Source organism: Mustelus asterias, chromosome 12, assembly GCF_964213995.1.
Source record: "Mustelus asterias chromosome 12, sMusAst1.hap1.1, whole genome shotgun sequence".
Classification (NCBI taxonomy): Eukaryota; Metazoa; Chordata; class Chondrichthyes; order Carcharhiniformes; family Triakidae; genus Mustelus; species Mustelus asterias.
This window is the reverse complement of record NC_135812.1, coordinates 99,952,140-99,968,428: the sequence shown is the minus strand read 5'-3', so window position 1 is coordinate 99,968,428 and position 16,289 is coordinate 99,952,140. Positions and strand designations below refer to the sequence as shown.

Genomic DNA, 16,289 nt, shown 5'->3' with positions numbered 1-16,289 from the left:
CATTCAGTTTGTTAATTGTTTTAATAAGGTTGTCACCAGTTTTAAAAATAAAGACCTGTTAATTGTTCATGATAGAGAATGTCCGATCCTGCTTTAATTTACCTAAACTAATAACTTCCAACTCCCCACACACACTTACTTAAGATTATGAGGCGAGGTATATCCCTTTTGGTGATTCCAAAATCGTGCAGAGGGAAACATCACCTCCACGTCGTAACACAATTATTTAATTGCATTTCTCAAACAGTTTTATGCAAATTAGAAATAGATGCCAGAAGAAAATGAAAAAGGAATTAAACTATCAAAATGTCAGAAATGTATAGCACAATGTATACTAACAAATTATTTTTAGTGATAAAAACAGTGTTGGAAATACTCAGCAGATCGGGCAGCATTCGTGGAGAAACAGAGTTAATATTGAGACAATATATTAGTTAACACACTTTCTCTCTCGATATTTCCAGCACTATTTTATTTCAGATCATCCGCAGTATTTTGCTTTTTTTTTGGTTCATTGGAAGACCAAGTGCATTTTAAATTTTGAACTGTGCAGTAAAAGTTAGCAGAACTAATCAACTAGAACTTTTGTCTTGAGTCACAAGTCTATAGTCACGGATGTCTCCTGATGTAACCCAGTTGCAGTTTTAGAACAGATGTCTGGAAAGATCGAATGAAACAAAGTCTTTCACCTTGTGCTGTGAACTGGGCCATTGCCCCATCCTCCAAATCCTGTATTCTGTGAAGGTGCTGATTAGTTCCAAATTCTTTATGAAGCAACATGGTAAAGGGACCGCACCCAACGGTGTTCAAATCCAATCACCTACAAAGGAGACTTCCAACACTGACTTCTCGATTGGCATGGGATACCACTCAAAACCTGCATTGTTGGTTTCTTTGCAGAATTTGAATGCAAGGAACACAGGACTAGGAAAGGGAGTAGGCCAATCAGCTCTTCGAACCTCCTCTGCTCTTCAATGAAATCATGGCTGATCTGGTTGTGATCTCTGTTCCACTTTGCTGTCTGCCTCCCATTACCTCAACTCCCTTGTCTATCTGAAATCCATCCAACTCTGCCTTGAATAAATTCAATGACCCGGACTCCACAGCTTTCTGGGGATGAGAATTCCATATACTAATGACCCTTTGAAAGAAAACAATTCTCCTCACCTCCAACTTAAACGGCAAACCTCTTATTCTTAAACTGTGTTCCCTGGCTCTAGTTCCCACGTGGAAACATGGTCCTAGTATCTGCCCTATCAAATTGCCTCAGGACCTTATATGCTTGAATAAGATCATTCATCTTGCGCAACCTTTCTTCATACGATAAACTCTTCATCCCTGAAATTAGTCTGAACACCATTATCTGCAAGTTCCCCTCCAAGCCACACATCACCCTGCCTACCAAAGTGCTCAGCAAGGATCAAGTTTAGTGACCAAGGTTCCTTGCCAAATTTCTCCATTCTTAGGCTGGGGCTGCTAAGGGGAACTGTATCATCTGAACTGTCACAGCTGAAATTGGTAAATGGTGCAGATCAAGTCCAAATGGCGTAGAACCACAACTTACTTTGCATTTACCCAGTGAGTGCAGAAACTTTCTACCAATAGTTAGCTGACTTACAACTAAAGCATCAAGTAACTTGTAACCGAAATTCATATTCATATGTGAAAGCACATGTTTGAGAGATGGTAACTAGCTTTTGCCAATAGAATGGTTGAGTTAACACAATTGCCCAAAACCCTGTAAATTAAACTCTTCAAATTGCCAAGGTTCAGGATGGGTCAGCAAATCTCCAACTTTTGAAGGAAACCAAGTAATAAAGCTGTTTTCCGTGGTCTCAGTGAAGCTTTTAAACGCTTTCAGATAGAAATAGTCTCTTCATCTTTAAAGCACAGTTCACTCCTTTCAAGGACGCCCGAGTTATATAAAAATAAAGGAACCACCTTTTCATACAAGTACCTCCATATTGGAGAAGCGAGGGAGAAGAGGGAGGAGGAGAAAGAACGAGCAAATTCAGACCTAGAATAAAGTCTCTCAGATTCACAGCAGTGCGGAAACTGATTTTTGTTGATGTCAATCTAATTTTTGCCCACCCCCCAATTTTATCTCCATTCTCTTCACTAATTTGAGTTCAATCTCACAATTTCTTTGTTTTTGCTATTGGCCAATGGTGGTTTATCATTTCACCATTCACGTCTCTTTAACCCTTGGAGTTTAACCTGATAAATGTGAGGTGATTCATTTTGGTAAGACTAATTTAAATGTGGATTACAGGGTCAAAGGTAGGGTTCTGAAGACTGTGGAGGAACAGAGAGACTTTGGGGTCCATATCCACAGATCTCTAAAGGTTGCCACTCAAGTGGATAGAGCGGTGAAGAAGGCCTATAGTGTGTTAGCTTTTATTAACAGGGGGTTGGAGTTTAAGAGCCGTGGCGTTATGCTGCAACTGTACAGGACCTTGGTGAGACCACATTTGGAATATTGTGTGCAGTTCTGGTCACCTCACTATAAGAAGGATGTGGAAGCGCTGGAAAGAGTGCAGAGGAGATTTACCAGGATGCTGCCTGGTTTGGAGGGTAGGTCTTATGAGGAAAGGTTGAGGGAGCTAGGGCTGTTCTCTCTGGAGCGGAGGAGGCTGAGGGGAGACTTAATAGAGGTTTATAAAATGATGAAGGGGATAGATAGAGTGAACGTTCAAAGACTATTTCCTCGGGTGGATGGAGCTATTACAAGAGGGCATAACTATAGGGTTCGTGGTGGGAGATATAGGAAGGATATCAGAGGTAGGTTCTTTACTCAGAGAGTGGTTGGGGTGTGGAATAGATTGCCTGCAGTGATAGTGGAGTCAGACACTTTAGGAACATTTAAGCTGTTATTGGATAGGCACATGGAGCACACCAGGATGATAGGGAGTGGGATAGCTTGATTTTGGTTTCAGATAAAGCTCAGCACAACATCGTGGGCCGAAGGGCCTGTTCTGTGCTGTACTGTTCTATGTTTATTAAGACACATCTTGTTCTCCTTTACTTGTCCCTACAACAACTTGGCATTTACTTTATCCTGCCTTCCACCCTATAACAGACCTTCACTTTTGTTCTTTTTCTACCCTCCAACCACAACCCCCCCCCTTCCATTTGCTTACAACTTGTTACATCTCAGACTTGACCCAGTTCTGATGTAAGGTTATTGATCTGAAAGGTTGATTCTGTTGCTCTCTCCACAGATACGGCCTGTCCTGCTGAGGATTTCCAGTGTTTTCAGTTGCAATTGAGTTATGTTGAGTTGTTTCACCTGAGTTATTAAGATACACAATTGAATTTCTTTCATTTTCCATGAGTAAGATCTAACACAATTAATTCTTATCTTCAAATGTAGAAGATCCTCTTCAATAACTTGGTATTAAAATCCATAGTTTTTGCTAAGAACAGTCTTGAATTTGAGTAGAGATAGACATCATTTCCCCTTTCGGGGTCAGAAGGGTTGCAATGTGAGATTCGAGCAATGTGAGATTCGAGACCCTCCCAACAACCAAATTGAAGTGTTTCTTCAGAAGGATTTTCTGGGAAAGCATCTCAACTGGTACTACAACTGGGAATTTAAGACTTGGTGGAAGAAGCAATGAAAGCACTCCTAACCATCTGCAGTCAAAGACTTCTTCAAAACCTCACAGCTCGTCATGCTCCCAGAGACTGCACTGGTACAACCTTCATTGTGTGGGCATGCATTGACAGAATTATAACCTGTGAACAGTCAATTCTGACAACAGCTCAATGCAAGGTGGAAAGACGGATTCCTGATAGCAGCTGAAGGAGGTTGGAGGAATCAGAGAAATAGTTTTCAGTATTTCATTCATTGGAAAGATTCTCCCTTTGAATGCTTGGAATCTGTACAACATGGAAAGACAGCAAAATCAATGTTGCTGGAGATCTGTCTGAGGAAAGGCCAAATGGTAACTACAACTTCTGAATCTGGCTAGTGTCATTAATTAATGTTGAAGTTGCTTGAGAATTCGGCACGGAATCAAAGTATTGATGTCAGGCACTAGCTTGAAAAAAAATGACTAAAATCCATCAGCACATAATTTACAAAGACAAAAGTCACCCAACAACTGATAGCCAATTAAGAGTGGGGCCAAATTGAATGTAGCAACAAAAATGCTTCCAGTGTCAGAAGGCCAGTAACCAGAGGACATCGGTATAATGTGATAGGTAAAAGCACCAGAGGGGATACAAGGAAGGTTTTCATCCTTTTAAACAGCACCTTGTGGTGATTTGGAATGCACTACTTGAGAGGGTGGCTGGGGCAGCATAGTGGTTAGCACTGCTGCCTCACAGTGCCAGAGACCCTGGTTCGATTCCTGAGTTGGGTCACTGTCTGTGTGGAGTTTGCACATTCTCCTCGCTTCTGCATGGGTTTCCTCCGGGTGCTCCGGTTTCCTCCCACAGTCCAAAAGGCGCACTGGTTAGGTGCATTGGCCATTCTCCCTCGGTGTATCCGAACTGGCGCCAGAGTGTGGCAACTATGGGATTTTTACAGTAACTTCATCGCAGTATTAATGTAAGTCTACTTGCGACTAATAAATAAACTTTTACTTTAGAAGCAGATTCAAAATAGAATTGATGCATAATTAGGGGGAGAAAAAACTTGAAAATGGAAAAATATGACAGGGCTATGAATGATTTAATAAGAGAGCTTTATCAAAAGAGCCAGTACACTTCAGACACGAGGGCCAAATTGCCTTCTGTGCTGTATCATTCCATAATTTGGACTAATGTAAACCCACCATTGAACTGCTGCTGAAAAGTGAAAAGATCTTTTTGCGCTGTTTGAAGACCAGTGAGGTTTCCAAGTATCCTCATTAGTGCCGTCACTCTTGCCTTTGCATTAGAATCTCATGGTTAAACTCCCACACCAAAGACTGTGATACAAAATCTGGGCTGCACTATTTTACCACTGTGCACGTATGTTTCAGAATTCAGAACTCATCGCTTACTAATGGTTGGCCATTTTCAGGGGTTGTCCTGAATTTCCACAACTTTGAGTTTAATCAATAGACACTTCCCAAATGCTTTTTTGAAAGACTAGGTACCAGTGCCTTGGGTATTTTCACAGACCACTCTCAAAGTTGAGGTGTCAAGTTAATAGGATCATCCTCTTAAGTTCATGTTAGATGCCCATTTAAAAGGTTATTATTGAAGAGATAATCCTCAAGCTTCCTCCTGATAATCAATTCCATTCTATCACTGGGACTGGTCTGGGAATCATGGATCTGTGGTTGCCTGCTCGTCTTATGGGTATCATGTGAGCCTGTTTGCAACTGGGTATTGCCCCGCTGTCCAATGAATCCCAAATAAGAACGTTTCACAACTTCAGAACTTGCAACGAGTACATTTAAGACAGAGCCACTGTTATGTCAGGGAACAAGATAGCCAATTTGGTACAGCAAGGTCCCTCTGTGAATGAAATAGTCAGGTAATCTGTTTTTAATTAATTGAGAAATACATGTCGGAAGAGGATAGTGGGATAACTGCCCAGCGCATCCTTGAATAATGCCATGGAATATTTTACATACACCTGAGGGGACACATGAGGTCTTGCTTTTGCATCTATTCCAACGGCTACATCTGAAAATGCAGCACACTCCCTTAGTAATGCACTGAAATGTCAACATAGATTATAATCTCAAAGCTCCGAGGGGAGTTCGACCCCACAACTGCCTGACTCAGAGGTGAGGGCATTAGTTACCATTGAGTCAAGGCTGACAATGCTCATCAGAGCCTCACAGATCACCTCCCCAGTCTCTCTCAGCACTCGAATAAGATATCCATCCTTGGAGATTTGTTTGTTTACAGCCCTTGTGGTCTATCTTGGGCTTTCAAAGTCATTGTTTTCAATTGGGTTTTATTTGCTGAAGAAATGTTACTTATGTCTTTCCCTTGTGAATACTCGGGGATATTGGTTATTGACTATTGACTATTTTGTGTTCAATCTCAACTTCAGGCCTGCTTGAAATCTTTATGGTTTTCACCTTTTCTGATTTGTCTTTCTATAATGCAGAAAGGATTTTTATTGCTGTATTTAGCTCTGCTTTTATGCTGAAGTAGTGATTTTTTTCCCCCTCTGGTCATCCTTTTAAGGTGCAGGATGCTGAATTTATCAAATAGTTTCATGTGGTTCTGGAACCTGGGTCAGGATCGTATTGCAGTTTGGACATTTCCTTCCCAATGATCTGTGAGGACTTTGCATCCACCTCATTGAGAAATAATCTTTACTTCTCTGAAATGGATTTCTTTTGCGCCCATTTTAAAGTCATTTTGTCCAATTAATATTCAGAACAGCAATAATCAGAATTATTGACCATTATGTGGACCAATAGACAGATAAAATATTGGATCATCCAAAACAATTCTGGATTGCCTGAGCAATAACTGAACATCACTATCAGCTACTAAACCCGGCTGGATGGAATTAAAATCAAACAGAAACCATGAATAGGTCAGATATCTATTTTAACCGAGCTTCCCCATATTCCTCTATTGCAAGAACTTCTAATTGTCATCACATTTTAATGAAACAGAAATAGAAATTCTAATGAATAGCAATTCCTTATAGGTTTGACATTAAAAAAAAAATCAGTGTGATTCACTGTACACAATTATAATAATAATCAATACGTATTCAAATCCATGAAGAAAAATTGCAGCAAAATTAGATACTCCTTTATAGATATTACATATTCTACGTCTGCAGTGGCAGAGAGAAGAGAAAAATAAACTCCGCTATCTCCAAATGACAAGACTGCAGCAGTTTGTAGCCTTTAAGTTAAATTTATTTTCTTGAATTATGCACCTTATAGAATCATAGAATCCTACAGTGCAGAAGGAGGCCATTCGGCCCATCAAGTCTGCACCGACCACAATCCCACCCAGGTCCTAGCCCCATAACCCCACGCACTTACCCCAGCTAATCCCCCTGACACTAAGGGGCAATTTAGCATGGCCAGTCCACCTAACCTGCACATCTTTGGACTGTGGGAGGAAACCGCAGCACCCGGAGGAAACACACGCAGACACGGGGGGGGGGGGGGAATGTGGAAACTCCACACAGACAGTGACCCAAGCCGGGAATCGAACCCGGGTCCCTGGCGCTGTGAGGCAGCAGTGCTAACCACTTGTGCCACCGTGCCGCCCTTATCTGGCGGTTGTATTTTTAAAACTTTCCTCTTCGCAAAAAGACACAACATAAAACAACTTGAAGTCTGATAGTTTAACACTCTCCTCAGTATTACACAGAAGGCAAAAAAAAAGTGATAAACTGAATGTAAACAAAGATGCATTGCTAAATGATCAAGCCGCAGGCAGAGCACACCAACAAATAAAGAGCCTCATCTCCCCTCTTTCAATGATAGGAGAAATTGCAAAGCAGCTTGTTGTCTTTTTGAAGCCATTGACAGGCTGACATTCTGAGGGCCTTCCCAACAGGTTTTTGTTTTAAACCCCGATCCTAGGCAGATCTTACCCAACAATTGGGGAGGATACTATTATTTATGACTTTAGAACAACTACAAACGCATGGATTTTAAACAAAAAGCAGGCAGGACTCTGCAGGATTTATCCCACAATATCAATGCTGTTTCTACAGATGTAAGAGTGGGAGCTGGTACTCCAGCATGAGCTCAACGTACGATTAACCATTACGTGTCGGCTTGACTCACTGCTAGCACTAATTCCCAGCCAGAGACTTGATCACAGAACTATTGCTGAAATATCACAGTGCAGCATTGATTGAGTGCTGTTAGAGATGCAATCTGTTAGGGTGCCAGCCCAGAACCCCAATGTTTAATGTGAAGCCAGACTAGACCCCAACAATTTTTCTATTTTGGAATAAGTGCAAGGATAGGATGTTTTTCTCCAGGTCTGATTCTACTGACCAACCAGGGAGCTTTTACCCAAACAAATTTTATTCATCTACACAGTTTAACTATAACAAATGAATTAGCGCAATCTTTAACAATTGAACAATACTTAAACATGACAAGATACAATTCTTAACTGCTAACCTATCACTATGAGTTCCAATTGTTCAAGCCCAGACCAGAAACTCCAAGGTATTTTAAGAAGTTAACCTACACCCTAACTTTTACATTTGATTTTGGCATTAGGGTGAGCATAAGGTGTTTCACTCCGGGTATGATTCAAGTGACCCACTAGGAAGCTTTTATCAAAACAAACTTTATTTAAGAACACAGTTAGAATATAACAAAAATAATTACCAATTAAAGTACTTAGACATAACTAACAAGTAACTAGGGGTGGCCAGCCAGCATGAATAATTTTTTAAAAATCTGTTGTTCCAATTTAAAGCCCCATAGACATACACCCTTCTTCAGAATTAGTTAGCACAAAAACAATTATGCTCACATCATGCTGGATTTTCAGCTTTTTAACACTCATGGATGGAGATCCAGACATCAATTTCCAAAACAGCAACTCTCAGAGAAAGATCCACTCTCGTACAGCAGAATCTCCAAGAAAGAAACTTCTCTCCTGGCAGATTCCCGTCTCCAACTTCAGAGAAGGGAAAAGAGAGAGACTGCTCTCTCTAAACTCAAAAATAGCATCTAAGCTTGAATATTGTACAAGCCCAGCTTCCCCGTCACATGACCATCCCTGCCAATCATCCTAATCAAGACCCACTCTGCAAATGCCAGGAACAAACAGAACAGCATTAGTTCAGATTAAAACCAACATTCTAGCCATTAGAAGCAACTATGCTGCTGCAGGAACAATACAGGACGCCGGTAGGCAGGACTGCTCCATGTACATAAAACTGCTGCATCAGATCTTACACAAGAACATGGCTCAAATACATTTCTTAAAGGCACAATATCATCACAGAATCAAGCAATATTTCTCTTATAGACTTAAAGTCCTTTTAAAAATTAGTTAGCAAAACACAGGCATGCCTACTTTAATTTGGGTTAACAGCCTTGGAGCTTTCAGAAAGCTGAGAGAGATAGAGAGTCATAGAGGTTTACAGCATGGAAACAGGCCCTTTGGCCCAACTTGTCCATGCCGCCCTTTTCTTTTAAACCCCTAAACTAATTCCAATTGCCTGCATTTGGCCCATATCCCTCTATAGCCATCTTACCCATGTAACTGTCTAAATGCTTTTTAAAAGACAAAATTGTACCCGCCTCTATTACTACTTCTGGCAGCTTGTTCCAGACACTCACCACCCTGCGTGTGAAAAAATTGCCCCTCTGGACACTTTTGTATCTCTCCCCTCTCACCTTAAACCTATGCCCTCTAGTTCTACATAGAACATAACAGTGCAGTACAGGCCCTTCGGCCCTTGATGTTGCGCCGACCAGTGGAACCAATTTAAAACCCCTCTAATCTACACTATTCCAATATCATCCACATGTTTATCCAATAACCATTTGAATGCTCTTAATGTTGACGAGTCCACTACTGCTGCAGGCAGGGCATTCCACGCCTTTACTACTCTCTGAGTAAAGAATCTACTTCTAACATCTGTCCGAGATCTCTCACCCCTCAATTTAAAGCTATGTCCCCTCATGCTAGCCATCACCATCCGAGGAAAAAGGCTCTCACTATCCACCCTTTCTAATCCTCTGATCATCTTGTATGCCTCTATTAAGTCACCTCTTAACCTTCTTCTCTCTAACAAAAACAACCTCAAGCCCCTCAGCCTTTCCTCATACGATTTTCCCACCATACCAGGCAACATCCTGGTAAATCTCCTCTGCACCCTTTCCAACACTTCCACATCTTTCCTATAATATGGCGACCAGAACTGTACGCAATACTCCAAATGCGGCCGCACCAGAGTTTTGTACAGTTGCAGCATGACCTCCTGGCTCCGAAACTCAATCCCTCTACCAATAAAAGCTAACACACCATACGCCTTCTTAACAACCCTATCAACCTGGGTGCCAACTTTCAGGGATCTATGCACATGGACACCCAGATCCCTCTGTTCATCCACACTACCAAGTATCTTACCATTAGCCCAGTACTCTGTATTCCTGTTACTCCTTCCAAAGTGAATCACCTCACACTTTTCCGCATTAAACTCCATTTGCCACCTCAGCCCAACTCTGCAGCTTATCTATGTCCCTCTGTAACCTGCCACTTCTCTCCGCACTGTCTACAACTCCACCGACTTTAGTGTCATCCGCAAATTTACTAATCCATCCTTCCACGCCCTCATTCAGGTCATTAATAAAAATGACAAACAGCAGTGGCCCCAAAACAGATCCTTGCGGTACACCACTAGTAACTGAACTCCAGGATGAATATTTCCCATCAACCACCACCCTCTGTTTTCTTACAGCTAGCCAATTCCTGATCCAAACCACTAAATCACCCTCAATCCCATGTGTCCGTATTTTCTGCAAAAGTTTACCATGGGGAACCTTATCAAACGTTTGCTGAAATACATATACACCACATCAACCGCTTTACCCTCATCCACCTCTTTGGTCACCTTCTCAAAGAACTCAATAAGGTTTGAGAGGCATGACCAACCCTTCACAAAACCGCGCTGACTATCCCTAATCAAATTATTCCTTTCTAGGTGATTATAAATCCTATCTCTTATAATCCTTTTCAATACTTTGCCCACAACAGAAGTAAGACTCACCGGTCTATAATTACCAGGGTTGTCCCTACTCCCCTTCTAGACTTCCCTACCTTTGGGAAAAGATATTGACTATCTAGCTGATCTGTGTCCCTCATTATTTTATAGGCCTCTATAAGATCACCCCTCAGCCTCCTACGCTCCAGAGAAAAAAGTCCCAGTCTATCCAGCCTCTCCTTATAACTCAAACCATCAAGTCCCTTTTTTCTGCACTCTTTCTAGTTCAATAATATCCTTTCTATAATAGGGTGACCAGACTGTACACATTATTCCAAGTGTGGCCTTACCAATGTCTTGTACAACTTCAACAAGACATCCCAACTCCTGTATTCAATGTTCTGACCAATGAAACCAAGAATGCTGAATGCCTTCTTCACCACTCTGTCCACCTGTGACTCCACTTTCAAGGAACTATGAACATGTACCCCTAGATCTCTTTGTTCTATAACTCTTCCCAACGCCCGACCAGTAACTGAGTAAGTCCTGCCCTGGTTCAATCTACCAAAATGCATCACCTGGCATTTATCCAAATTAAACTCCAGCTGCCATTTGTCAGCCCACTGGCCCAATTGATCAAGATCCCGTTGCGATTGGAGATAACCTTCTTCACTGTCTACTATGCCACCAATCTTGGTGTCATCTGCAAACTTACTAACCATGCCTCCTATATTCTCATCCAAATCATTATTATAAATGACAAATAACAGTGGACACAGCACTGATCCCTGAGGCACACCGCTGGTCACAGGCCTCCAGTTTGAAAAACAACCCTCTACAACCACCCTCTGGCTTTTGTCAAGAAGCCAATTTTGTATCCATTTAGATAGCTCACCCTGGATCCCAAGAGATTTAATCTTTTGCAACAACCTACCATGCGGTACCTTGTCAAAGGCCTTGCTAAAGTCCATGTAGACAACATCAACTGCACTGCCCTCATCTACCTTCTTGGTTACCCCTTCAAAAAACTCAATCAAATTTGTGAGACACGATTTTCCACTCACAATGCCATGCTGACTGTCCCTAATCAGTCCTTGCATCTCTAAATGCCTGTAGATCCTGTCTTTCAAAATACCTTCCAACAACTTACCCACCACAGATGTAAGGCTCACTGGCCTGTAGTTCCCAGGCTCTTCCCTGCAGCCCTTTTTAAACAAAGGCACAACATTTGCCACCCTCCAATCTTCAGGCACCTCACCCGTGACTATCGATGAGTGAGGGGGAGATTTCTTTCTTCTACCAGCTCAAGGATGCAACTGCTCTTTATTTTAAAATGAAAATGAAACTGTTTTATCTACAAGTTTAGCTCCTCCCATTAACCACATGACTCTGCCCCTGTCAATCAACCTAATCAAAATCATGACTCTGCATACCTGACCTAAAATCCCAGGAGAACATAAATAAACAAACGCTCATTAAGTCTTCTGCAAAAGACACACTTACAGGGCTAAAAATGAATGATTATCTGGTTTTGAAGACAAACTGACTCTTGGAACATAATACTGCCTCTTAAAGCAGCCCCATCTTAAACGTAAGATATATCAAAATAGCATAGTATCATCACATATCGTTCAGATGAGAAGTTCAGCCAAGGGCTTTTCTGTCTTCTCTGGTGCAGGTATAATATTCTATGGCAGCAGAGTGCTCTTCAGTGTCCTATCTAACATTTTTCTCTCAAACAACATCTTTATAACAAATTGGTTGACTATCTGTGGGTGTTCCCAGGACCTTGCTATGCAGAAATTCATTAAGTGACTCCTGCAAGAACAACTACATTTCATTGGTTCAAAGTGCACTGACATGTTCTAAGGTTGAGGAAAACAATACATCAATGCAATTTAAAAAAAAATAGCATTCACAGTGTCTAACTAGTGCAGCCTGATGTTTTGACAACCCCTTCACAAAAGTAAATAATGTAGGATTCTCAGTGATGCTCTGTTCTTTTAGGAATGTATTTGTCCAATCAATAATTTAACAATAATGCAGTTTTTACATTTGTAGTTGAAGTGTAGATAAGTTCTGTGATAATGCTTCGAATATCAATCAATCCTAAACACCAAAGGAGAAAAGGTTGGGATTCTAGCCTTTTTTGCAGAAGAAAACCTTTTAGTAACATTTAAAACAACTTATTCTGAAGAAGCTTGGGCACAAGTTATATGCTTATTCTTGGCAACTTACAAATATCAAGGCCACTTATTCATGCTGAATGAGTTACACAGTATTTTTAAAATCTCAGTACTGTAGGAATGTTGAGCAACATCTTCAAGTTCAATTCTATGATGAGTGTATTTCCACAGAAGATGTACATTGCTGCATTGATTGGTGAGTATTCTTTGAACTCGATGGCCCTTGCCTTTCATAAAACCCAGAATACAGAGGATAATCGTGATGTTTCTGGATGCGGGTAGTTAGAAGATTGATAATAGATACTGTCAGCATTGGGGAGTTGGGCTGAGCAATATCACACAGTGAGATTGAAATCTAACCAGCCTCTTCAGCAGTGACTATTTAAATGGGAGGTATCCTTTATAATAATACCAGAGCGCTTTGCTATCAAATTAATAGGGACCTCAGCTAACACAGAAATTTTGTATGTAATCCTGCTTCCAGATTAAATGAAGCCAAATTCCCAGCCGATCTCAGGAAGTGGGTTTAAGTTAATTAAACACTACATCGACTTAAAGCTGCTTCCGGATCATGGCCACGATTGCACATTTTGTTAATGAGGGGCCTGGAAATGACGGAAGGATGATACTTAACTAAAAACAGCTCAAATGAGGAACTTTCCTTTTTGCAAAGATAAATTCCTCTTCACCCTTTAACAAGTAATTTTCTCCAATATCCTTCCTCTATTGTCTCCTTGCTGGAATACTGTTTCACAAACATTCAAAAACATTGCATTTATTGAGCAGCAATTCCACTGTGGACACTTCAGCCATCCAGACACTACGCTCCGGACTTATGTCTTCAAGCATCCTCAACTATCTATCTTTCTCTCCTCCTTTAAGACAGTGCTTAAAGCTGACCTCTCTGGCCAAAACATTGGGTCACCTGTCCTATTATCTCCTTCTTTGCATCTGGATCAATTTTTATCTGATTGAACTTGCCTGAAGTCCTTTGGAACATTTTGATATATTTATTTATAGAATGCAAATCCCCGAGGACAAGCGATAGCCTCATCTGCGGAGTTTAAGGCGATTAGTCTGCCACTTAAGCTGTAGAGGGGACACTCCTCGGGAATGTGCAGCATTGTTTGTATCTTTTCACAAGCGCATAAAGGGTTTGCACTGAGACCCCAATGGTGGAGTTTAAGGTTATAGGTTTAAGGTGCGTGGGGAAAAGTTTAGAGGAGATGTGCGAGGAGTTTTTTTTTTTTACACAGAGGGTGGTGAATGTCTGGAACGCACTGCCCGGGAAGGTGGTGGGAGCAGGTACGATAGCAGCATTTAAGGGGCAATTAGACGAATACATGAATAGGGTGGGAATGTGGCGGATGCGAGGACAGGAAGGCAGGGAATGGGTGTTGAGTGGAGAGTTCCATTTATAATGCACATTGTTGCAATCAGCTGAGTGTCAATGAGATGTGCGCGAGATAACCTTTGCCAAACAGATGTACCGCATTCTACTGCAGAATAGGGGGGGGGGGGGGGCAAATGTTGAGGTCTGGAGTGTTGCGGCAGCTACATTCCAAATAGATCCTGCAAGCTTGATTTGTGGGTTGTTTCTGGTTTTGACCTTTGCTACATTAAAGGCACTAGATAAATACAAGTCATTTCACGTTACTGCAAATTTGAACCTGTTCTCACAGGTGCTGGTCATTTTTCTTATTTCACCCACGGTTACAGTTGTCAATAGTAAGCATGCTGCCACCCTGGCTAGGATCACTTAACTCTGCACAGGCTGCCCAGTCACAGTTTAAGTACAGTATCATGTTTCCTTAAGCACAGCGGCGTATATGACAGCACGGAGTTTGTGAAGCATTCAGTATTTGGCAGACGTTAATCGCAGAACTTGATCACCATCACTATGTTGAAATCAGGTAAAGCATCTTATTTACGTAGGCAAATTGAAACATTCAGATATATTATTATGTACCAACAGCATCTAATAGTGAAGCAGGCTACAGGGTGAAGAGGTGTAAACACAGCAACAAAAAAAAGACAAGCAGATCAAAAGTGTGCAGACGACTGCAACAGCTTACTCTGAGAACTACACACCATGGAAAACAGTTGAGTGAATTAATTAATGGATAAAATTCACCTCAATCAGACTTGCTCAATGGAGTACCAAATTTATTACAATCCATGGCATGCAGAGGGTAGAGCTTCAGTGAAGAGGAAAGTATTATTCAAAGTTAACGAACCACCCGCTGAATTTAATCCTGGGAAGAAGTTTCATTTTTTAAAATATGACAGAGATTCTGAATGCATGAAACCGAAGAGGGCCTCCAGTGAGAAATAGATATCCAGAAAGTCTTACCTATTAACGAATTCAAGGAGCTGTAGGAACTGACTCTCCTCATTTTATCTATGGTTTCAAAAGAAAGTATGTACTCATCGTTGTCAGGGCTTCCCAGGGTACTACTGGCACTACTACTGGTGCTTAGATACCCAGGAGAGAAAGGATTTGAACCACCAGCTGAAAGAGAATGAAAATCAAGATGGAGATAGAAACATGATGCTACAACAGATGATTTCCTAGTTTGACCACTTTGATTATACCCTCTTCTCTGTACAGTACACATTTATTTAGGTATTCACTTTTCAACCACTTGGTTTCAAAGAAAAATATGATAATCCTTACATTGACTTGAGAAACTCCAGATTAGATTATTTGGAAGCTGTGGAATACAATTTGAAATCTAGTAGCAATAGGAATATAATGGACTTTTACTCTCTCCATTTAATCATAATAGCTTGTTCCCTGCTCGAGACATATTTTACTTTTTGTTCATTTTTACCCTCAGTCCTTTACTCCTACACACAGCAACTCACCCTAAGGCAATGTTTTAAGTGGATATGTCGGCGTTGGACTGGGGTGGGCACAGTAAGAAGTCTCACAAGACCAGGTTAAAGTCCAACAGGTTTATTTGGTATCACCAATTTTTGGAGCACTGCTCCTTCATCACGTGAGTCTCTGATGAAGGTGCTGTGCTCCGAAAACTTGTGATACCAAATAAACCTGTTGGACTTTAACCTGGTGTCGTGAGACCTCTTACAATGTTTTAGGCGTGACTGGACTCTGCCCAAGTGGTCACTTTTCATGAAAGAGCCTGGATCACAAGTTCAGAACTTTCTTTGGCTCCATCAGCAGCCAAGCGATTGGGCAGGTAACGTGCTCGCAAATATCAGTCTGCACCAACTGTCATGAGACATGCGGTGTGTCCATTGCAATTCTTCAATCGAGATATGCAAAATAGCAACCACAAAGTTTTCCTCCCACCCAGTAGGGAAATACCTGGCCACTCTTTCTGGCATTACACACACTGGAAAAGCAAAACTCTGCATCTCTGAGCTGCCTGTCTAGGGCACATTATTAAAATTGGAAAGTGGGAACGGTCATATAATGACTAAATAACCTTTAAATTTGATTATTTTGAAATCATTCTAATTTCTTAACTGTTAATGGT

The 16,289-nt window shown here is 41.2% G+C and overlaps 1 protein-coding gene across 3 annotated transcripts in view; it reads right to left on the bottom strand.

Annotated features, from left to right (window-relative positions):
- Positions 1-16,289, bottom strand: part of rptor (regulatory associated protein of MTOR, complex 1) — a 440,065-nt gene that overhangs the window by 137,658 nt on the left and 286,118 nt on the right. For all 3 annotated transcript variants that reach the window (XR_013499184.1, XM_078225712.1, XM_078225713.1), the window contains exon 20: positions 15,140-15,298. Coding sequence is in view for 2 of the 3 variants with exons in the window: in XM_078225712.1 (XP_078081838.1) it covers positions 15,140-15,298 (159 nt within the window). In the remaining variant the exon portion in view is untranslated. The remainder of the gene's footprint in view (positions 1-15,139; positions 15,299-16,289) is intronic.